General features: G+C 43.5%; 1 protein-coding gene across 1 annotated transcript; it reads right to left on the bottom strand.

Annotated features, from left to right (window-relative positions):
- Window positions 1-5,009: 5,009 nt before the first annotated feature.
- On the bottom strand, window positions 5,010-21,707 carry LOC123733422 (protocadherin Fat 3; the record flags this gene model as incomplete). Its single annotated transcript, XM_045712816.1, has 6 exons — window positions 5,010-5,377; window positions 5,628-5,848; window positions 6,681-6,863; window positions 8,095-8,209; window positions 15,480-15,633; window positions 21,343-21,707. Coding segments are annotated over 6 exons (1,380 nt in total), but the record flags the coding sequence as incomplete, so codon positions are not given.
- Window positions 21,708-25,401: the final 3,694 nt, after the last annotated feature.

Here is a 25,401-nt window from a genome sequence, read left to right as displayed (position 1 = left end):
GAGGACATCAACAAGCCCATAGAGATGGTCCAGTGGGAGGAGGACATCAACAAGCCCATAGAGATGGTCCAGTGGGAGGAGGACATCAACAAGCCCATAGAGATGGTCCAGAGGGAGGACATCAACAAGCCCATAGAGATGGTCCTAGTGGGAGGAGGACATCACCAAGCCCATAGAGATGGTCCAGTGGGAGGAGGACATCACCAAGCCCATAGAGATGGTCCTAGTGGGAGGAGGACATCAACAAGCCCATAGAGATGGTCCAGTGGGAGGACATCAACAAGCCCATAGAGATGGTCCAGTGGGAGGAGGACATCAACAAGCCCATAGAGATGGTCCAGTGGGAGGAGGACATCAACAAGCCCATAGAGATGGTCCTAGTGGGAGGACATCAACAAGCCCATAGAGATGGTCCAGTGGGAGGACATCAACAAGCCCATAGAGATGGTCCAGTGGGAGGAGGACATCAACAAGCCCATAGAGATGGTCCTAGTGGGAGGACATCAACAAGCCCATAGAGATGGTCCAGTGGGAGGAGGACATCAACAAGCCCATAGAGATGGTCCTAGTGGGAGGACATCACCAAGCCCATAGAGATGGTCCTAGTGGGAGGACATCAACAAGCCCATAGAGATGGTCCAGTGGGAGGAGGACATCAACAAGCCCATAGAGATGGTCCTAGTGGGAGGAGGACATCACCAAGCCCATAGAGATGGTCCTAGTGGGAGGAGGACATCAACAAGCCCATAGAGATGTTCCAGTGGGAGGAGGACATCAACAAGCCCATAGAGATGGTCCAGTGGGAGGAGGACATCAACAAGCCCATAGAGATGGTCCTAGTGGGAGGACATCAACAAGCCCATAGAGATGGTCCTAGTGGGAGGAGGACATCAACAAGCCCATAGAGATGGTCCAGTGGGAGGAGGACATCAACAAGCCCATAGAGATGGTCCTAGTGGGAGGAGGACATCACCAAGCCCATAGAGATGGTCCTAGTGGGAGGACATCAACAAGCCCATAGAGATGGTCCAGTGGGAGGACATCAACAAGCCCATAGAGATGGTCCTAGTGGGAGGAGGACATCACCAAGCCCATAGAGATGGTCCTAGTGGGAGGAGAACACCAAGCCCATAGAGATGGTCCTAGTGGGAGGACATCAACAAGCCCATAGAGATGGTCCTAGTGGGAGGAGGACATCAACAAGCCCATAGAGATGGTCCTAGTGAGAGGACATCAACAAGCCCATAGAGATGGTCCAGTGGTAGGAGGACTTTAACAAGCCCATAGAGATGGTTCAGTGGGAGGACATTAACAAGCCCATAGAGATGGTCCAGTGGGAGGAGGACATCAACAAGCCCATAGAGATGGTCCTAGTGGGAGGACATCAACAAGCCCATAGAGATGTTCCAGTGGGAGGAGGACATCAACAAGCCCATAGAGATGTTCCAGTGGGAGGAGGACATCAACAAGCCCATAGAGATGGTCCTAGTGGGAGGACATCAACAAGCCCATAGAGATGGTCCAGTGGGAGGAGGACATCAACAAGCCCATAGAGATGGTCCTAGTGGGAGGACATCAACAAGCCCATAGAGATGGTCCAGTGGGAGGAGGACATCAACAAGCCCATAGAGATGGTCCTAGTGGGAGGACATCAACAAGCCCATAGAGATGGTCCAGTGGGAGGAGGACATCACCAAGCCCATAGAGATGGTCCTAGTGGGAGGAGAACACCAAGCCCATAGAGATGGTCCTAGTGGGAGGACATCAACAAGCCCATAGAGATGGTCCTAGTGGGAGGAGGACATCACCAAGCCCATAGAGATGGTCCAGTGGGAGGAGGACATCAACAAGCCCATAGAGATGGTCCAGTGGGAGGACATCACCAAGCCCGTAGAGATGGTCCTAGTGGGAGGACATCAACAAGCCCATAGAGATGATCCAGTGGGAGGAGGACATCAACAAGCCCATAGAGATGGTCCTAGTGGGAGGAGGACATCAACAAGCCCATAGAGATGGTCCAGAGGGAGAAGGACATCAATTAACTTTTTGTCCTGAAATACAAAGTGTTTTGTTTGGGGGCAAATCAAATACAACACATTACTGAGTACCACTCTCCATATTTTCAAGCATAGTGGTGGCTGCATCATGTTATGGGTATGCTTGTAATCGTTAAGGACTGGGAGTTTTTCAGGATAAAAAATAAACGGAAGAACAGGCAAAATTCAAAAAGAAACCTGCTTCACTCTGTCACGTCCTGACCAGTAAAAGGGTTTACATTTACATTACATTTTAGTCATTTAGCAGACGCTCTTATCCAGAGCGACTTACAGTAGTGAATGCATACGTTTAAATTAATTTCATATTTTATTTTATTATTTTTATTTTTTCCCGTACTGGCCCCCCCGTGGGAATCGAACCCACGTTATTATAGTTTGGTCAGGACGTGGCAGGGGGAATTTGTTTTATATGGTTTTGAGTGTGTGTTTATGTAGAGGGCGTTTGATTTATTTATTCCAGGGTTTTTGGTCATTGTTCTATGTTTGTATATTTCTATGTCTATTCTAGGGTGTTTAGATCTAGGTTTAGGTAATTGGGATTGGGGCCTTCAATTGGAGGCAGCTGGTTAACATTGCCTCTGATTCAAGGTCCTATATTTAGGAGTATGTTTGTTATGGGTATTGTGGGAGGTTGTTCTTTGCACTGCTGTATTTAGCCTGCAAGACTGTTAGTTTGTTCGTTTCTTGTTTTGTTTATTAAGTGTTCACAAATAAAGTTAAGATGAGCACTCGACCCGCTGTGCCTTGGTTCACTTACTACAACGACCGTGATACACTCTGCTTTTCAATAGACAGTGAGAGATTAATTCCCCTTTCAGCAGGACAATAACCTAAAACACGAGGCCAAATCTATACTGGAGTTGCTTAGCAAGAAGACAGTGAATGTTCCTGAGTGGCCGAGTTACAGTTTTGACATGAAAAATATATGGCAAACCTGAAAATGGTGGTCTAGCAATGATCAACAACCAATCTGACAGAGCTTGGATAATTTTGGAGAAAAAAATCACAGCAAATGTTGCACAATCCAGGTGTGGAAAGCTCTTAGAGACTTACCCAGAAAGACTCGGAGCTGTCATGGCCGTAAACGTGCTTCTACATAGTATTGACTCTGGTTGTGAATACTTATGTAAATTACATATTTCTGTACATCATTTTACATGAATTAGTAAACATTTCTAAAAGCATGTTTTAACTTGGTCATTATGGGTTATTGTGTGTAGATGGGTGAGAAAAAAACATTTATTTAATATATTTTGAATACAGGCTGGAACACAACAAAATGTGGAATAATTCAAGGGGTAGGAATTCTTTCTGAAGGCACTGTACCTTTCTTTGCCTGTTTGTTATATAAATAACATTTATTGACTGGTATTAGCTAGCTACAGGGGCTAACATTAGCTGCTGGACTTTGTACAAGAAAGCTAACGTTAGCTACGTAAAGTAGAAAGCTAGTTACAGCGCCTACCGGAAAGTATTCAGACTCCATGACTTTTTCCACTTTTTGTTATGTTACAGCCTTATTCTAAAATGGATTAAATTAAAAAAAAATCCTCAGCAATCTACACACAATATCCCATAATGACGAAGCGAAAACAGGTTTTTAGACATCTTTGCAATGAGACTCTAAATTGAGCTCAGGTGCATCCTGTTTTCATTGATCATCCTTGAGATGTTTCTACAACTTGACTGGAGTCCACCTGTGGTAAATTCAATTGATCGGACGTGATTTGGAAAGGCACACACCTGTCTATATAAGGTCCCACAGTTGACAGTGCATGTCAGAGCAAAAACCAAGCCATGAAGTTGAAGGAATTGTATGGAGAGCTCCGAGACAGGATTGTGTAGAGGCACAGATCTGGGGAAGGGTACCAAAACATTTCTGCAGCAGTGAAGGTCCCCAAGAACACAGTGGCCTCCATTATTCTTAAATGGAAGAAGTTTGGAACTACCAACACTCTTCCTAGAGCTGGCCGCCCAGCCAAACTGAGCAATCGGAGGAGAAGGGCCTTCGTCAGGGGAGGTGACCAAGAACCTGATGGTCACTCTGACAAAGCTCTAGAGTTCCTTTGTGGAGATGGAAGAAACTTCCAGAAGGACAACCATCTCTGCAGCACTCCACCAATCAGGCCTTTATGGAGAGTGGCCAGAAGGAAGTCACTCCTCAGTAAAAGGCACATGACAGCCCGCTTGGAGTTTGCCAAAAGGCACCTAAAGACTTTCAGGCCATGATAAACAAGATTCTCTGGTCTGACGAAACCAAGATTGAGCTCTTTGGCCTGAATGCAAGCGTCACGTCTGGAGGAAACCTGGCACTATCCCTACGGTGAAGCATGGTGGTGGCAGCATCATGCTTTGGAGATGTTTTCAGCGGCAGGGACTGGGAGACTAGTCAGGATCGAGAAAAAGATGAACAGAGCAAAGTACAGAGAGATCCTTGATGAAAACTTGCTCCAGAGCGTTTCAGAACCTCAGGACTGGGGCGAAGGTTCACCTTCCAACAGGACAACGACTCTAAGCACACAGCCAAGACAACGCAGGAGTGGCTTCGGGACAAGTCTCTGAATGGCCTTGAGTGGCCCAGCCAGAGCCCGGACTTGAACCCAATCGAACATCTCTGGGGAGACCTGAAAATAGCTGTGCAGCGACGCTCCCCATTCAACCTGACAGAGCTTGAGAAGATCTGGAGAAAACAATGGGAGAAACTCCCCAAATACAGTTGTGCCAAGCTTGTAGCGTAATACCCAATAAGAATTGAGGCTTTAATCACTGCCAGAGGTGCTTCAACAAAGTACTGAGTAAAGAGTCTGAACAATTATGTAAAAATAATTACTAACCTATTTTTGCTTTGTCATTATGGGGTATTGTGTGTAGATTGATGAAGGTAAAAATGTAATGTAATACATTTTAGAATAAGACTGTAATGTAACAAAATGTGGAAAAAGTCAAGGGGTCTGACTACTTTACAAATGCACTGTATATCACATATTATAAATAATATTGAAAATCTGAGCTGTTCTTTCCTGGTTGCTGTCGGGAGTCTCTCCCCCCACAGCGGCGTAAGCCCCAGTCTGTCCTGGGGCCAGGTATATGTTTCCCAGGGCCGTGCCCACCGGCGTGTCCTCTGGTATGGTGAAGGAGTACTGAGGCTGGGTAAAGGAAGGGACCAGGGCGTCCGGGGGGAGGACATGGATGAAGGCTGAGACCAGAGAATGTTTAGCCGGGGAGCCACGGTCTGTAGCCTTGACAAAGAAGGATAGGATGGTTCCCTGGAGATGGAGAAGAGATCCTTTAGTCACCATCCAACCACTGTCAGGCTCCACCTGGTGGAACAAAAAAAGAAGAAGAATTGTCAAATAGGTTGTGTGCTTTTCAAAGACCCGACCCGTGTGGCTCAGTTGGTAGAGCATGGTGTTTGCAACGCCAGGGTTGTGGGTTCGACTCCCACGGGGGGACCAGTACGGAGAATTTTTTTTTAATGAAATGTATGCATTCACTACTGTAAGTCGCTCTGGATAAGTGTGTCTGCAAAAATGACTAAAAATGTAAATGTAAGCCCCTGCCTCAACCCACCTCCAGTACGTCAACCAGGGGCAGGCGGGCCTCGCTGTACAGGGAATAGATGACCCGTCCATTGGGTCCAGCGTCAAGGTCTGAGGCCTGGATCTGGGTAACCAAGGATCCTTTAGCCACATTGGACTTGATGCTCATACGATACTCCACAGCCCTGAACCGTGGGGCGTTGTCATTCTCATCAGTCAACACCACACGGACTGTACAGAATGCTGCACGACCTGGAAACATGATAGTAACAGTGTTATGTTGTAGACATGATAGTTACAGTGTTGTCATGAGAGTAACAGTGTTATATTGTAGACATGATAGTAACAGTGTTGTAGACATGATAGTAACAGTGTTGTAGACATGATAGTAACAGTGTTGTAGACATGATAGTAACAGTGTTGTAGACATGATAGTAACAGTGTTGTAGACATGAGAGTAACAGTGTTGTAGACATGATAATAACAGTGTTGTAGACATGATAGTAACAGTGTTGTAGACATGATAGTTACAGTGTTGTAGACATGATAGTAACAGTGTTGTAGACATGATAGTTACAGTGTTGTAGACATGATAGTAACAGTGTTGTAGACATGAGAGTAACAGTGTTATGTTGTAGACATGATAGTAACAGTGTTGTAGACATGAGAGTAACAGTGTTATATTGTAGACATGATAGTTACAGTGTTGTAGACATGATAGTAACAGTGTTGTAGACATGAGAGTAACAGTGTTATATTGTAGACATGATAGTAACAGTGTTGTAGACATGATAATAACAGTGTTGTAGACATGATAATAACAGTGTTGTAGACATGATAGTAACAGTGTTGTAGACATGATAGTAACAGTGTTGTGTTGTAGACATGATAGTTACAGTGTTGTATTATGGATGCTGAATGTGTTATTGATACATTGATCATTGATGCTCTACTGATGATTGATGAAACCACCCGGCTCGAAGGACCATTAAGAACTATTCTGGCATTTCAACAAACAAACAAACACACAAACAAACACCCCCCCTCCCTCCCCCCCAAACACATACCCTCCCCCTCTCTGTACCTCCTCCATCAAGGGCCATGACGGTGAGGACTATGTCCTTGTTGCTAGGGTTTTCACGGTCTAGTTTCTGTGCGGTGGTGATGAGGCCTTTAGCGTCGATGCTGAACTTACTCTTCCCCAAGTCGTTGATGAACGTGAAGGTCACCTGACCGAACAGACCCGAGTCCTCGTCCAGTAGCGCACCTGGAGGAGAGTCATGATTTATTGTTTGATTAGTCGGTTGGTTGGTTTTTATTGATTCATTAGTATTGACACGATCGACACCAGATTATAGTTCTGTGATCATCTCCTTTCATTTGAATTCTTTACTCAAACAAGAATACACCAACAGTGAACACTATATCATCATACATCATACCTCTCACCTGTAGAAGTTAGTGTCAGTGTTACCTCTCACCTGTAGAAGTTAGTGTCAGTGTTACCTCTCACCTGTAGAAGTTAGCGTCAGTGTTACCTCTCACCTGTAGAAGTTAGCGTCAGTGTTACCTCTCACCTGTAGAAGTTAGCGTCAGTGTTACCTCTCACCTGTAGAAGTTAGCGTCAGTGTTACCTCTCACCTGTAGAAGTTAGCGTCAGTGTTACCTCTCACCTGTAGAAGTTAGCGTCAGTGTTACCTCTCACCTGTAGAAGTTAGCGTCAGTGTTACCTCTCACCTGTAGAAGTTAGCGTCAGTGTAACCTCTCACCTGTAGAAGTTAGCGTCAGTGTTACCTCTCACCTGTAGAAGTTAGCGTCAGTGTTACCTCTCACCTGTAGAAGTTAGCGTCAGTGTTACCTCTCACCTGTAGAAGTTAGTGTCAGTGTTACCTCTCACCTGTAGAAGTTAGTGTCAGTGTTACCTCTCACCTGTAGAAGTTAGTGTCAGTGTTACCTCTCACCTGTAGAAGTTAGTGTCAGTGTTACCTCTCACCTGTAGAAGTTAGCGTCAGTGTTACCTCTCACCTGTAGAAGTTAGTGTCAGTGTTACCTCTCACCTGTAGAAGTTAGTGTCAGTGTTACCTCTCACCTGTAGAAGTTAGTGTCAGTGTTACCTCTCACCTGTAGAAGTTAGTGTCAGTGTTACCTCTCACCTGTAGAAGTTAGTGTCAGTGTTACCTCTCACCTGTAGAAGTTAGTGTCAGTGTTACCTCTCACCTGTAGAAGTTAGCGTCAGTGTTACCTCTCACCTGTAGAAGTTAGCGTCAGTGTTACCTCTCACCTGTAGAAGTTAGCGTCAGTGTTACCTCTCACCTGTAGAAGTTAGCGTCAGTGTTACCTCTCACCTGTAGAAGTTAGCGTCAGTGTTACCTCTCACCTGTAGAAGTTAGCGTCAGTGTTACCTCTCACCTGTAGAAGTTAGCGTCAGTGTTACCTATCACCTGTAGAAGTTAGCGTCAGTGTTACCTCTCACCTGTAGAAGTTAGTGTCAGTGTTACCTCTCACCTGTATGACTCTGGATCCAGCAGGTGTGTTCTCTCTGGTCTCCGCCAGGTAGAACCTCTGACTGAATACTGGACTGTAGAGGTTTGCTCCCAGCACATACACATTGACCTGGGAACATCATATTCATCATTATCATATACCTGTATCATAGTTCTCTACACGGTTCGCCCCAACACACTCACCAGACATCAATATAAAACAATCACATAAAATTATTACTCTATTATTATTATTATTATTATTATTATTATTAATATTATCAAATTATGAATAATATTAATATTACCCTAGTATTACTCTATTATTATTACTATTATTACTATTATTATCAAATTATTATTAATATTAATATTAATATTACCCTAGTATTACTCTATTATTATTATTAATATTATTATCAAATATTAAAATTATTCATAATCATATTATTATAATTAACATTATTATTAGTATCATCACAGTATTATTATTTTTACTCTATTATTATTATTATTATTACTCTAATATTTTATTATTAATATATTATCAGTAGTAGTAATATACATATACATATTATTATTATTATTATTATTAATACAATTATTAATATTATTACAATGATTATTAGAATTATTACAATTAATAATATTATTTAAATTATTATTATTATTATCACCCTATTATTATTTTTACTCTATTATTACTCTATTATTAATAATATATTATTGTTATTAATAGTATTATTATTATTACTCTATTATTACTCTATTATTACTCTATTATTATTATTACTCTATTATTACTCTATTATTATTCATATATTATTATTATTATACTATTATTACTCTATTATTAATAGACTTTTATTATTAATATTAGTATTATTAATATTATTACTCTATTATTATTAATATATTATTACTCTATTATTACTCTATTATTTTTAATACTCTCCCAGCTGCCCACTTGACTGAGGCTAGGAAACACTGTCACCACCGAAAAATCCACTGTAATTGAGCATTTCAAAAGCATTTTTCCTATGGCTGGCCTTGCTTTCCACCTGGCTACCCCTACCCCGGTCAACAGACCTGCACCACCCCACAGCAACTTGCCCAAACCTCCCCCATTACTCCTTCACCCAAATCCAAATAGTTGATGTTCTGAAAGATTTGCAAAATCTGGACCCCTAAAAAATCAGCTGGGCTAGACAATCTGCACCCTCTCTTCCTAAAATTATCCGCCACAACTGTTGCAACCCCTATTACTAGCCTGTTCAACCTTTCTTTTGTATCGTCTGAGATCCCCAAAGATTGGAAAGCTGCCGCGGTCATCCCCTTGTTCAAAGGGGTAGACACTCTAGACCCAAACTGTTACAGACCTATATCTATCCTACCCTGCCTTTCTAAGGTCTTCCGAAAGCCAAGTTAACAAACAGATCACCGACCATTTCGAATCCCACCATACCTTCTCCGCTATGCAATCTGGTTTCCGAGCTGGTCATGGATGCATCTCAGCCACGCTCAAGGTCCTTAACGATATCATAACCGCCATCGATAAAAGACAATACTGTGCAGCCGTATTCATCGACCTGGCCAAGGCTTTCAACTCTGTCAATCACCACATTCTTATCGACAGACTCAACAGCCTTGGTTTCTGACTGCCTCACCTGGTTCACCAACTACTTCTCAGACAGAGCTCAGTGTGTCAAATCGGAGGGCCTGTTGTCCGGGCCTCTGGCAACGGGCCAATGACGGTGCCACAGGGTTCAATTCTCTGGCCGACTCTTTTCTCTGTATACATCAATGATGTCGCTCTTGCTGCTGGTGATTCTCTGATCCACCTCTATGCAGACGACACCATTCTGTATACTTCTGGCCCTTCTTTGGACACTGTGTTAACTAACCTCCAGACGAGCTTCAATGCCATACAACTCTCATTCCATGGCCTCCAACTGGTCTTAAATGCAAGTAAAACTAAATGCATGCTCTTCAATCGATCGCTGCCTGCACCTGCCCGCCTGTCCAGCATCACTACTCTGGACGGTTCTGACTTAGAATACGTGGACAACTACAAATACCTAGGTGTCTGGTTAGACTGTAAACTCTCCTTCAAGACTTACGTTAAGCATCTCCAAACCAAAATAAAATCTAGAATCATCTTCCTATTTCGCAACAAAGCCTCCTTCACTCATGCTGCCAAACATACCCTCGTAAAACTGACTATCCTACCGATCCTTGACTTCGGCGATGTCATTTATAAAATAGCCTCCAAAACTCTACGCAGCAAATTGGATGCAGTCTATCACAGTGCCATCCGTTTTGTCACCAAAGCCCCATATACTACCCACCACTGCGACCTGCATGCTCTCGTTGGCTGGCCCCCGCCTTTCCTTCCAGTTCTCTGCTGCCAATGACTGGAACGAATTGCAAAAATCACTGAAGCTGGAGACTCATATCTCCCTCACTAACTTTAAGCATCAGCTCACTGATCACTGCACCTGTACATAGCCCATCTGTAAATAGCTCATCCAACTACCTCATCCCCATATTCTAGGCGAACAAAGTTCATAACCACACTTGGCAGTAGTGTGTGGCACGTCATTTCCGGTCACAACTGGTAGACTTGTTTACGTGCTGCTGTGCATTTTGTTGCTAACGTTACTTTGCTACCTGCCAACTTAACGGTTTTTATTTTTAATTATCGTTTATATTTTTGTTTTTCCCCTCACTTGACTTTTTCATTCAACTTTTTCACTCCGGACGCTTTATCTGGACATGGTTCGTCAGGACCTCCACCAGCCGAAACTAAGTAGTAACATTAACATGATGCCTTCTAATTGCAGTCGCTGTACTTATAATATACAGGAGAACGATCGCCTTATGGCAAGGACAACCCAAAGATTCCTAGATGCCCTTCCAGACTCCCCCCGCCTACCCAAGGACGTCATAGTACAAAAATCAGTTAACCACCTCACTGAGGAACTCAATTTAACCTTGCGCAATTCCCTAGAAGCAGTCGCAACCCTAAAAACAAAAAACATTTGTCATAAGAAACTAGCTCCCTGGTATACAGAAAATACTCATGCTCTGAAGCAAGCTTCCATAGAATTGGAACGGAAATGGCGCTAAACCAAACTGGAAGTCATCCGACTAGCTTGGAAGTATGTAGTATCGAAGAGCCCTCACTGCTGCTCGATCCTCCTATTTTTCCAACTTAAAAGAGGAAAATAAGAACAATCCAAAAGCATTAGATGGGCTTGCCCCTATCTATCTTTCCGATTTGGTCCTGCCGTACATACGCTACGCTACGGTCACAAGGCACGCAGGCCTCCTTATTGTCCCTAGAATTTCTAAGCAAACAGCTGGAGGCAGGGCTTTCTCCTATAGAGCTCAATTTTAATGGGATGGTCTGCCTATCCATGTGAGAGACGCAGACTCAGTCTCAACCTTTAAGTCTTTACTGAAGACTCATCTCTTCAGTAGGTCCTATGATTGAGTGTAGTCTGGCCCAGGAGTGTGAAGGTGAACGGAAAGGCTCTGGAGCAACGAACCGCCCTTGCTGTCTCTGCCTAGCCGGTTCCCCTCTCTCCACTGAGATTCTCTGCCTCTAACCCTATTACAGGGGCTGAGTCACTGGCTTATTGGTGTTCTTCCATGCCGTCCCTAGGAGGGGTGGGTCACTTGAGTGGGATGAGTCACTGACGTGGTCTTCCTGTCTGGGTTGGTACCCCGCTTGGGTTGTGCCATGGCGGAGATCTCTGTGGGCTATACTAGTCCTTGTCTCAGGATGGTAAATTGGTGGTTGAAGATATCTCTAGTGGTGTGGGGGCTGTGCTTTGGCAAAGTGGGTGGGGTTATATCATACCTGTTTGGCCCTGTCCGGGGGTATCATCGGATGGGGCCACAGTGTCTCCTGACCCCTCCTGTCTCAGCCTCCAGTATTTATGCTGCAGTAGTTTATGTGTCGGAGGGCTAGGGTCAGTCTGTTATATCTGGAGTATTTCTCCTGTCTTATCCGGTGTCCTTTGTGAATTTAAGTATGCTCTCTCTAATTCTCTCTTTTTCTCTCTTTCTTCTCTCTGTCGGAGGACCTGAGCTCTAGGACCACGCCTCAGGACTACCTGGCCTGATGACTCCTTGCTGTTCCCAGTCCACCTGGCCGTGCTGCTGCTCCAGTTTCAACTGTTCTGCCTGCGGCTATGGAACACTGACCTGTTCACTGGACGTGCTACCTGTCCCAGACCTGCTGTTTTCAACTCTCTAGAGACAGCAGGAGCGGTAGAGATACTCTGAATGATCGGCTATGAAAAGCCAACTGACATTTACTCCTGAGGTGCTGACCTGTTGCACCCTCTACAACCACTGTGATTATTATTATTTGACCATGCTGGTCATTTATGAACATTTGAACATCTAGGCCATGTGCTGTTATAATCTCCACCCGGCACAGCCAGAAGAGGACTGGCCACCCCTCATAGCCTGGTTCCTCTCTAGGTTTCTTCCTAGGTTCTGGCCTTTCTAGGGAGTTTTTCCTAGCCACCGTGCTTCTACAATTGCATTGCTTGCTGTTTGGGGTTTTAGGCTGGGTTTCTGTACAGCACTTTGTGACATAGGCTGATGTAAGAAGGGCTTTATAAATAAATGTGATTGATTTGACTGATATTGGTAATATTCCTCTTGGTATTACTATATTGCCATTATTACTCTGTTAGTAATATTACTCTATTATTATGATTATTATGAGTAGTATTATTATTATGTTGTTATTATTACTCTGTAAGTATTATTACTCTATTGGTGTTATTACTCTATTAGTAGTATTACTCTATTAGTATTAGTACTCTATTGGTACTATTACTCCGTTAGTATTAGTACTCTTGATATTACTCTATTGGTATTATCACTCTTTATATTGCTCTATTGGTATTATCACTCTATTGGTAGTATTACTCTATTAGTATTAGCACTCTATTAGTAGTATTACTATGTTAGTAGTATTCCTCTATTAGTATTATTACTATGTTAGTAGTATTCCTCTATTAGTATTATTACTATGTTAGTATTAGCACTCTATTAGTATTATTACTATGTTAGTAGTATTACTCTATTGGTAGTATTACTCTATTAGTATTAGCACTCTATTAGTATTATTACTATGTTAGTAGTATTCCTCTATTAGTATTATTACTATGTTAGTAGTATTCCTCTATTAGTATTATTACTATGTTAGTAGTATTCCTCTATTGGTATTATTACTTTTTTTTAGTATTATTACTTTATTAGTATCATTACGCTATTGGTGGTATTACTCTATTAGTATTATTACTCTTTATATAGGTATTGTTACTGTATTAGTAGTATTACTCTTTATATTACTCCATTGATATTATTGCTCTGTTCGTATTAGTACTCTATTAGTATTATCACTCCATTAGTAATGTTACTCCATTAGTATTAGTACTCTATTAGTATTATTACTCTATTGGTATTAGTACTCTATTAGTATTTTTACTCCATTAGTATTAGTACTCTATTGGTATTATTACTCTATTAGTATTATTACTCTATTGGTACCGTTACTCTTTTAGTTGAATTACCCTCGGTATTACTCTATTGGCCCTATTACTCTATTAGTAGTATTACAATATTTTTATTATTACTCTATTAGTAGTATTACTCTATTAGTAGTATTACTCCTGATAGTACTCTATTGGTATTATTACTCAATTAACATTATTGCTCTTTATATTACTCTATTGGTATTATTACTCTATCAGTATTATATCGCTATTGGCAGTATTACTCTATTAGTATTATTACTCTATTAGTAGTATTACCACATTAGTAATATTACTCTACTAGTACTATTACTCTATTAGTATTATTACTCTTTATATCACTCTATTGATAGTGCTACTCTAGTAGTATTATTACTCTTTATATCACTCTATTGATATTATTACTCTACTGGTATTATTACTCGTTATATTACTCTATTAGTGGCGTTACTCTATTGGTATTATCACCCCATTAGTATTAGCACTCTATTAGTATTATTACTCTATTAGTAGTATTGCTCTATTAGTATGAATACTCTAGTGTTATTATTGCTCTATTAGCATTAGTACTCCTGATATTACTCTATTGGCATTATTACTCTTGCTATTGCTCTAGCGGTTATTATCGCTCTATTAGTATTAGCACCCTATTAGCATTATTACTCTATTGTTATTATTACTTTATTAGTATCATCACCCAAGTGTTATTACCGCTCTATTAGTATTAGTACTCTTGATAATACTCCATTGTTATTATTACTGCATTGGTGGTATTACTCTATCGGTATTATTGCTCTATTAGTATTACTACTCTATTGTTATCATTGCTCTATTAGTATCATTACTCGACTGGTAGTATCACTCTATTGGTAGTATTACTCTATTAGTATTATTACTCTATTGGTATTATTAGTATTATCACTTAACTGGTAGTATCACTCTATTAGTATTATTACTCTGTTAGTATCATTACTCTATTAGTATTTCAGCTCTATTTGTAGTATTACTCTATTAGTATTATTACTCTTTTTAGTATTATTACTCTATTGGTATTTCAGCTCCATTTGTAGTATTACTCTATTAGTATTATCACTATGTTAGTATTATTACTCTATTAGTATTATCACTCTGTTAGTATTATTACTCTATTGGTATTTCAGCTCCATTTGTAGTATTACTCTATTAGTATTACTACCCGGTTAGTATTATTACTCTGAGTATTATTACTCTGTGAGTATTACTACTCTATTAGTATTGCTACTCTATTAGTATTAGTGTTTGTATTGCTCTATTTCTATTATTCCTCTATTTGTGGTATTACTCTATCAATATTACTCTTAGTATTACTATATTAGTATGATCACTATTTTGGTATTATTACTCTATTAGTATTATTACTTTATTTGTATTATTTCTCTTGGTATTACTCTATTAGCAGTATTACTCTTAGCATTACTCTATTAGTATTTTTCTCATAGTATTACTGTATTGTTATTATTACTATATTGGTAGTATGACTCTTAGTATTACTCTATTAGTATTACTTATCTATTAGTATTACTTATCTATTAGTATTACTTATCTATTAGTATTACTCTATTAGTATTACTTATCTATTAGTATTACTTATCTATTAGTATTACTTATCTATTAGTATTACATATCTATTAGTATTACTTATCTATTAGTATTGCTTATCTATTAGTATTACTTGTCTATTCGTATTACTTATCTATTAGTATTTTTGCTCTTATTATTACTCTTATTATTTAAAATACAAAAAAAAGGAGAATAACATCAAATAAAAAAAATAAAAAATAAATTAAGTCCAAAGCTTCAAACCTCAGCGGTGTTTGTGAAGACCCCGTCAGACACAGACACGTTGAGCCTAAAGGAATCCCTCATCCCCTGCCTTCTCTGATTGGACAGAGATATCAACCCCGTCTCTGTGTCCATCATAAACACCGTCCGTTCATCACCGGATAGGATATTGTACCTGGATGGATAACGTCATAACACAGAAGCAAATTACTGTCAGTATTAATATAGAGATTAGCCCTGTGCCAGGTTGTCAAGACCATCACAGAAGCAAATCTGGGTAACACTTTACTTGACACCCAGTGTTATATGATTATAATGGTCATAATGCTTCTTGGCAGTGTCATAAAGTGCATTTTCTTAGTCCAAGTAAAGTGACAGGATGGTCATAATGCTTTATGACAGTGTTATAAAGTGTATTTTCTACAAGTTATTTAAAATATGATGAAAAAAAAAATGCCTAAAGAATTCATTTACAACAATGACAAAAGGACTAAATTTGAGTTTTGACACTCTTATGTAGGTGTCATAACCAGCCATAAGATAACACAATATATTTCACAACAGGTGAGTTATAATGATATGGTTATGACCTAATGTCTCATAATGTGTTAATGCATTTCTCAGCCATCCTAATAGAAGAACGGTTTAGGGCAGTAGAGCAGAGGCCTGCCAGAACACCGTACATCACGATGAACGGTCTCTAGACCTGCCAAAATCCACAAGATCAAACTGAAGGGTCCTCAAGAATACAGCACAAGGAGGCCAGCACAAGGAGGCCAGCACAAGGAGGCCAGCGCAAGGAGGCCAGCACAAGGAGGCCAGTACAAGGAGGCCAGCGCAAGGAGGCCAGTACAAGGAGGCCAGTACAAGGAGGCCAGCACAAGGAGGCCAGTACAAGGAGGCCAGCACAAGGAGGCCAGCACAAGGAGGCCAGCACAAGGAGGCCAGTACAAGGAGGCCAGTACAAGGAGGCCAGGCACAAGGAGGCCAGCACAAGGAGGCCAGTAAAAGGAGGCCAGTACAAGGAGGCCAGCACAAGGAGGCCAGTACAAGGAGGCCAGCACAAGGAGGCCTGTAAAAGGAGGCCAGCACAAGGAGGCCAGCACAAGGAGGCCAGCACAAGGAGGCCAGTACAAGGAGGCCAGTACAAGGAGGCCAGTACAAGGAGGCCAGTACAAGGAGGCCAGCACAAGGAGGCCAGCACAAGGAGGCCAGCGCAAGGAGGCCAGCACAAGGAGGCCTGTAAAAGGAGGCCAGTACAAGGAGGCCAGTACAAGGAGGCCAGTACAAGGAGGCCAGCACAAGGAGGCCAGTACAAGGGAGGCCAGCACAAGGAGGCCAGCACAAGGAGGCCAGCACAAGGAGGCCAGTACAAGGAGGCCAGCACAAGGAGGCCAGCACAAGGAGGCCAGCACAAGGAGGCCAGTACAAGGAGGCCAGCACAAGGAGGCCTGTAAAAGGAGGCCAGCACAAGGAGGCCAGCACAAGGAGGCCAGCACAAGGAGGCCAGCACAAGGAGGCCTGTAAAAGGAGGCCAGTACAAGGAGGCCAGTACAAGGAGGCCAGCACAAGGAGGCCTGTAAAAGGAGGCCAGCACAAGGAGGCCAGTACAAGGAGGCCAGCACAAGGAGGCCAGCACAAGGAGGCCAGTACAAGGGAGGCCAGCACAAGGAGGCCTGTAAAAGGAGGCCAGCACAAGGAGGTCAGTAAAAGGAGTCCAGTAAAAGGAGGCCAGTCAGGAGTAACGACCAACCTTAACAGATCCTGAGATAGAGGCTCTTGACTCTGCGTAGGGCTGAAAGACGGTGAAAAGAAAGAGCCAAGAAGCGAACTGGCTTCATAGCCAAAATCCCTTTGACTTCACAAAGGCAGCTGCTAGAGTAGAAGCACATTGGGAACTTGGCCTGTTCCAAAGAGGAGATCGGCCGGCACATCCAGAACACGTACAGCGACCCCGACAAGGAGCAGGAGTTGGGGCAGTGTAACATCTTGATAGCACCAGTCACATGAGTTCGACAACAGGGAGCCACAACCTGAAAGAAGTACAGGACGTTGTGAAGAAGGTCTAACTCAGCTCCTGGACCAATCGAAGTCTCGTACAAGGTCTACAAGTACTGCCCTCTGTTACTCAAGCGGCTCTGGAAGATCCTGAAGGTCATCTGGAGGAGAGGAACAGTGGAGATTCGACAAAAGAGTTTAAATCTCAAAGGAAGAAGAGTCCAAGAGAATCGGCCAGTTCAGGATCACATTGCTAAGTGATGAAGGGAAGATTTTCTTCAGCATTGTAGCGAGGTGGCTTGTAGCTTTACTCTCTACGAATAGCTACATCGACACATCGGTGCAAAAGGGAGGCCATCACCAAAAGTACTTGAACTGGAGAGCTGGCTGAGAGCGGTTAACCAGTCAGGACTGTCTGGCAAGTTCGGCAAGTTCAAGGCATGGCTGTATCAGCATGGCATCCTCCCAAGGATAGTCTACTCATCTACGACTTCCCGGTCTCCACTGTCGAGGACTTGGAGAGGAAGGTCAACAGCTATCTCTGAAGGTGGCTGGGATTGCCTAGGAGACTGAGCAGCATCGCCCTCTATGGGAACAGCAACAAAAGAAGTCCCTGGAAGTGGAGATCAAGGTGACTCGGGCCAGGGAAGTGATACAATACAGGCAGTGGAGTGACCCAACGGTGGACCAAGGGGGATAGCGGTCAATACAGGGACGAAGTAGAGAGCAGAGGAAGACGTGCTGCAGGCTGAGTCTCGGCTGCACCACAGTGTTCTGGTGGGAGAATTGACTAAGAGAAGAGCCAGGCTGGGAATACTTCTCAACCCCGGTACGACACTCCCAAGGGGAAGGAGAGATGCAGGTTGGTTCAGGAGGAGGTGATAACAGCTGTGGAAGAGGAGAGGTCCAACAGAGCAGTGGGAATGAGACAGCAAGTGAGCCTAGATGAGGTGAGAGCAGCCGGTGGACAGGAAAGTCTTGTGGACTGATCTCTGGCAGGCAGAACCACACTGCATTATGTTCCTGATCCAGGCAGTGTATGATGTCCTACCCAGCTCACCAAACCTGTTCTGCTGGGGCAAAGTGGAAACTCCTGCATGTCCGCTGTGCTCCAAGACAGGGACACTGGAGCACATTTTAGGTTGTTGTCCTAAAGCTCTGGGAGGGGGCTGTTATCGCTGGCGCCATGACAAGGTTCTCAAGACCACCGCAGAAGCTATACTGCACAGCAATCGGCAATAAGAAATAAGCAATATGCACTAGAATCAGAAGCAATCTGAAGCAATCTGCACAGGAATCAATTTTGTTCGAGCTGGAGAGCAGCCAGGCTTAAAATCCAAACCATCAGCAGGGATCCTAGCTACTTCTCTGGACTGGCAGGTGACAGCAGACATTTGATTGATATTGTCAAGACAATCCTGAGACCAGACATCACCTTGGTCTCAGAGTCCACAAAGACCATCATTATTCTGGAGCTGACAGTCCCTTGGGAAGATTGTCTGGAGGAGGCATATGATACAATGATGGCAAATACGAGGGACTGCTCATTGACTGCAGGGAAGCAGGGTTGGAAGGTGCATGCCTATCGAGGTTGGCTGCAGAGGTTTTGCTGGGCAATCCTTCTACAGAGCCGACAGCACACTCGACATCAATGGAGCGAAGAGGAGGAGAGGCATCAGCAACACCATCGAGGCAGCTGAGAAAGCATCAAGATAACCCCTGGATCAAGAGAGGAGATCCATGGGGAGCAACATAATGCCACCTCGACACAAGTCGGTGTCTGATCAACCTCGGATGGGTCGCAGGGCAAGGGTGTCTGATGTTGTAAGACCCAAAACACCCTATGACCACAGGTTACATCACTGATGATGTGTCCAGGAGCATCAAGAGATGTATTCATTCAATTACCAAGAGACATCATGATAATGTTACATAGCAACATATTACTAGAAAAATTGTATAACGGTCTTAACCCCCAGACCAGGAGAACACAGTCCAGGTGAACACAGACCAGGAGGACACAGACCAGAAGGACACAGACAAAAGGACACAGACCAGGAGAACACAGACCAGGAGGACACAGACCAGGAGGACACAGACCAGGAGGGCACAGACCAGGAGAACACAGACCAGGAGGACACAGACCAGGAGAAAACAGACAAAAGGACACAGAGCAGGAGGACACAAACCAGGAGAACACAGACCAGAAGGACACAGACCAGGAGGACACAGACCAGGAGAACATAGACCACATTAGTAGCATTAAAACTCCTGGGGGTCCCTGTACCCCACATTAGTAGTTTTAATACTCCCGGGGGTCCCCCACACCCCACATTAGTAGTATTAATACTCCTGGGGGTCCATGCATCCTACATTAGCATTATTAATACTCCTGTGGGTCCTTGCACCCTACATTAGTAGTATTAATAACCCTGGGGGTCCCTGCACCACACATTAGTAGTATTAATACTCCGGGGGTCCCCAGCACCCCAGATTAGTAGTATTAATACTCCTGGGGCTCACTGCACCCCAGATTAGTAGTATTAATACTCCTGGGGGTCCCAGCACCCCAGATTAGTAGTAATAATACTCCTGGGGGTCCCAGCACCCCAGATTAGTAGTAATAATACTCCTGGGGGTCACTGCACCCCAGATTAGTAGTATTAATACTCCTGGGGGTCACTGCACCCCAGATTAGTAGTATTAATACTCCTGGGGGTCCCAGCACCCCAGATTAGTAGTAATAATACTCCTGGGGGTCACTGCACCCCAGATTAGTAGTAATAATACTCCTGGGGGTCACTGCACCCCAGATTAGTAGTATTAATACTCCTGGGGGTCCCAGCACCACAGATTAGTAGTATTAATACTCCAGGGGGTCACTGCACCCCAGATTAGTAGTAATAATACTCCTGGGGGTCCCAGCACCCCAGATTAGTAGTATTAATACTCCTGGGGGTCCCTGCACCCCACATTAGTAGTATTAATACTCATGGGGGTCCCAGCACCCCAGATTAGTAGTATTAATACTCCTGGGGGTCCCTGCACCCCAGATTAGTAGTATTAATACTCCTGGGGTCCCCCGTGCCCCACATTAGTAGTAATATTACTCCTGGGGGTCACTGCACCCCAGATTAGTAGTATTAATACTCCTGGGGGTCCCAGCACCCCAGATTAGTTGTATTAATACTCCTGGGGGTCCCAGCACCCCAGATTAGTAGTATTAATACTCCTGGGGGTCCCTGCACCCCAGATTAGTAGTATTAATACTCCTGGGGGTCCCAGCACCCCAGATTAGTAGTAATAATACTCCTGGGGGTCCCAGCACCCCAGATTCGTAGTATTAATACTCCTGGGGGTCCCAGCACCCCCAGATTAGTAGTATTAATACTCCTGGGGGTCCCTGCACCCCAGATTAGGAAAGACAAAATAACTATCAAACTACCCTGCAAACAAACATTTGTCCTTAGGACATCCCGGAACATCAGGAGATTGTGTCATAGTCCCCTGGACGTCCTTAGGACATCCCGGAACATCAGGAGATTGTGTCATAGTCCCCTGGACGTCCTTAGGACATCCCGGAACATCAGGAGATTGTGTCATAGTCCCCTGGACGTCCTTAGGACATCCCGGAACATCAGGAGATTGTGTCATAGTCCCCTGGACGTCCTTAGGACATCCCGGAACATCAGGAGATTGTGTCATAGTCCCCTGGACGTCCTTAGGACATCCCGGAACATCAGGAGATTGTGTCATAGTCCCCTGGACGTCCTTAGGACATCCCGGAACATCAGGAGATTGTGTCATAGTCCCCTGGACGTCCTTAGGACATCCCCTGTTCGCTGGGGGGGTCAACTGTATTGTAATATTTTTTGTGGCCTTATACCTGAGTCTATTTGCATCACAGCTGTCAGCGTCAGACGCCTGGACGCATGTCACAAACTGTCCCCTGGGGGCCAGCTCGCTCAAGTACACTTCGTACAGCGATTGGCTGAAGGAAGGAGGGTTGTCGTTGGTGTCTGTAACCAAAACCATGACATTGACCTCGCTGCTGAGGGTAGGGTCGCCGCTGTCGGTTGCCCTGGCGATGAAGGTGTACTGTTGCATGGTTTCGTAGTCGAGCATGCGTGCCGTGAGGATCAGTCCGCTGCTGCTATCGATGTGGAAGAAGTCGGTACTGTTGTAGACGTCTGACAGGATCTGGTAACGGACCAACGAGTTACGCTCCGAGTCACTGTCCAACGCCAACACCTGGGGGAAGAAAAGATTTTAGTAAAGTCATTTAGTAAAGTGGTCCTCAAACGCTCAACGTTATTGTTATTGATTCACTGACACATCAAGCCAATGCTGACCTGGGTTAGATTTATTTATATTATTACATTACATTCAGTGGTTTCACGTTTCAGTTGTTGTCATCCGTCACCCACAAACCCTTAGAGAGTTCCTCAATGAACTTGACACCTTGATAAGCTTATTTCCTTGACGATGGCTCAGCTCTCTTCATGATTAGCAACTTCAACCTCCTGAAGTCTGCCTTCGATTCATTTCTTTCCAACTGTCTCGTTCCCTTCCTTGCCTCTTCGTTCCCTTCCTTGCCTCTTCGTTCCCTTCCTTGCCTCCTCACCCTTTCCCCAGTCCCCCTTCCACTCACAAGGCAGAAGAGTAAAGATGACCTCATCTTTACCATTCAGTCAAAGACTCAATCATGGAAACTCTTACTGACAGTTGTGGCTGTTTTGTGTGATGTATTGTGTTGTCTCTACCCTCTTGCCCTTTGTGCTGTTGTCTGTGGCCAATAATGTTTGTACCATATTTTGTGTTGCTACCATGGTGTATTGCTACCACGTTGTTGTCATGTTGTGTTGCTACCATGCTGTGTTGTCATGTTGTGTTGCTGCCATGCTGTGTTGTTATGTTGTGTTGCTGCCATGTTGTGTTGCTACCATGTTGTGTTGCTACTATGCTGTGTTGTTATGTTGTGTTGCTGCCATGCTGTGTTGTTGTCTTAGGTCTCTCTTTATGTAGTGTTGTGTTGTCTCTCGTCGTGATGTGTGTTTTGTCCTATATTTCTAATTTAAATATTATTTTTTAAATCCAGCCCCGTCCCTGCAGCAGGCCATTTGCCTTCTGTAAATAAGAATTTGTTCTTAATTTATGTGACTAGTTAATTAACCTGTTATGGTATAGGGGCAGTATTTTCAAGGCCGGATAAAAAACGTACCTAATTTAATCTGGTTACTACTCCTTTCCAGAAACTAGAATATGCGTATAATTAGTAGATTTGGATAGAAAACACTCTAAAGTTTCTAAAACTGTTTGAATGGTGTCTGTGAGTATAACAGAACTCATATGGCAGTCAAAACCCTGAGAAGATTCCATACAGGAAGTGCCCTGTCTGACAATTTGTTTTCCTTCTGTTGCATCTCTATCGAAAATACAGCATCTCTGCTGTAACGTGACATTTTCTAAGGCTTCCATTGGCTCTCAGAAGGCGCCAGAAAGGGGAATGGTGTGTCTGCTGTCTCTGGGCGAAGAACAGCAGGAGAATTTATTAGTGGTCAGCCTGGGGACAGTGAGACTGAGAGGCGCGGTCACGAGAATTCTCAATTTTTTTCTTTCAGCCTTTGAATGAATACAACGTCGCCCGGTTGGAATATTATCGCTATTTTATAGCATAAAAATTGATTTTAAACAGTGTTTGACATGCTTGAAGTACGGTAATGGAATATTTTGAATTTTTTTGTCACAAAATGCGCTCGCGTGTCACCCTTTGGATAGTGACCTGAACGCACGAACAAAACGGAGGTATTTCAATATAACTATGGATTATTTGGAACCAAAACAGCATTTGTTGTTGAAGTAGAAGTCCTGGGAGTGCATTCTGACGAAGAACAGCAAAGGTAATCCAATTTTTCTAATAGTAATTCTGAGTTTAGTGAGCACCAAACTTGGTGGGTGTCAAAATAGCTAGCCTGTGATGGCCGAGCTATCTACTCAGAATATTGCAAAATGTGCTTTCGCCGAAAAGCTATTTTAAAATCTGACACCGCAATTGCATAAAGGAGTTCTGTATCTATAATTCTTAAAATAATTGTTATGTTTTTTGTGAACGTTTATCGTGAGTAATTTAGTAAATTCACCGGAAATTTGCGGTGGGTATGCTAGTTCTGAACATCACATGCTAATGTAAAAAGCTGTTTTTTGATATAAATATGAACTTGATTGAACAAAACATGCATGTATTGTATAACATAATGTCTTAGGAGTGTCATCTGATGAAGATCATCAAAGGTTAGTGCTGCATTTAGCTGTGGTTTTGGTTTTTGTGAGATATATGCTTGCTCTGAAAATGGCTGTGTGATTATTTTTGGCAGGGTACTCTCCTGACATAATCTAATGTTTTGCTTTCGCTGTAAAGCCTTTTTGAAATCGGACAATGTGGTTAGATTAACGAGAGTCTTGTCTTTAAAATGGTGTAAAATAGTCATATGTTTGAGAAATTGAAGTTATAGCATTTTTTGAGGTATTTGTATTTCGCGCCACGCTCTACCATTGGATATTGGTGAGGCATTTCGCTAGCGGAACGTCTGTCCTTAAAGGTTCAATAAATAAATATATACTAGAAGCCGTTCTCCTACTAATCTCACTGTAACCCCCTCCAGGTCTCTGTTCTCCTACTAATCTCACTGTAACCCCCTCCAGGTCTCTGTTCTCCTACTAATCTCACTGTAACCCCCTCCAGGTCTCTGTTCTCCTACTAATCTCACTGTAACCCCCCCTCCAGGTCTCTGTTCTCCTACTAATCTCACTGTAACCCCCCCTCCAGGTCTCTGTTCTCCTACTAATCTCACTGTAACCCCCCTCCAGGTCTCTGTTCTCCTACTAATCTCACTGTAACCCCCTCCAGGTCTGTTCTCCTACTAATCTCACTGCAACCCCCCTCCAGCTCTCTGTTCTCCTACTAATCTCACTGTAACCCCCTCCAGGTCTCTGTTCTCCTACTAATCTCACTGTAACCCCCCTCCAGGTCTCTGTTCTCCTACTAATCTCACTGTAACCCCCCTCCAGGTCTCTGTTCTCCTACTAATCTCACTGTAACCCCCCCTCCAGGTCTGTTCTCCTACTAATCTCACTGTAACCCCCCCTCCAGATCTCTGTTCTCCTACTAATCTCACTGTAACCCCCTCCAGGTCTCTGTTCTCCTACTAATCTCACTGTAACCCCCTCCAGGTCTCTGTTCTCCTACTAATCTCACTGTAACCCCCTCCAGGTCTCTGTTCTCCTACTAATCTCACTGTAACCCCCCTCCAGGTCTCTGTTCTCCTACTAATCTCACTGTAACCCCCTCCAGGTCCGTTCTCCTACTAATCTCACTGCAACCCCCCTCCAGGTCTCTGTTCTCCTACTAATCTCACTGTAACCCCCTCCAGGTCTCTGTTCTCCTACTAATCTCACTGTAACCCCCTCCAGGTCTCTGTTCTCCTACTAATCTCACTGTAACCCCCCTCCAGGTCTCTGTTCTCCTACTAATCTCACTGTAACCCCCCCTCCAGGTCTGTTCTCCTACTAATCTCACTGTAACCCCCCCTCCAGGTCTGTTCTCCTACTAATCTCACTGTAACCCCCCTCCAGATCTCTGTTCTCCTACTAATCTCACTGTAACCCCCCTCCAGGTCTCTGTTCTCCTACTAATCTCACTGTAACCCCCCTCCAGGTCTCTGTTCTCCTACTAATCTCACTGTAACCCCCCTCCAGGTCTCTGTTCTCCTACTAATCTCACTGTAACCCCCCTCCAGATCTCTGTTCTCCTACTAATCTCACTGTAACCCCCTCCAGGTCTGTTCTCCTACTAATCTCACTGTAACCCCCTCCAGGTCTGTTCTCCTACTAATCTCACTGTAACCCCCTCCAGGTCTGTTCTACTACTAATCTCACTATAACCCCC

Source organism: Salmo salar, unplaced genomic scaffold (genome assembly GCF_905237065.1).
Source record: "Salmo salar unplaced genomic scaffold, Ssal_v3.1, whole genome shotgun sequence".
NCBI lineage: Eukaryota > Metazoa > Chordata > Actinopteri > Salmoniformes > Salmonidae > Salmo > Salmo salar.
This window is presented reverse-complemented; position numbering and strand designations above follow the sequence as displayed.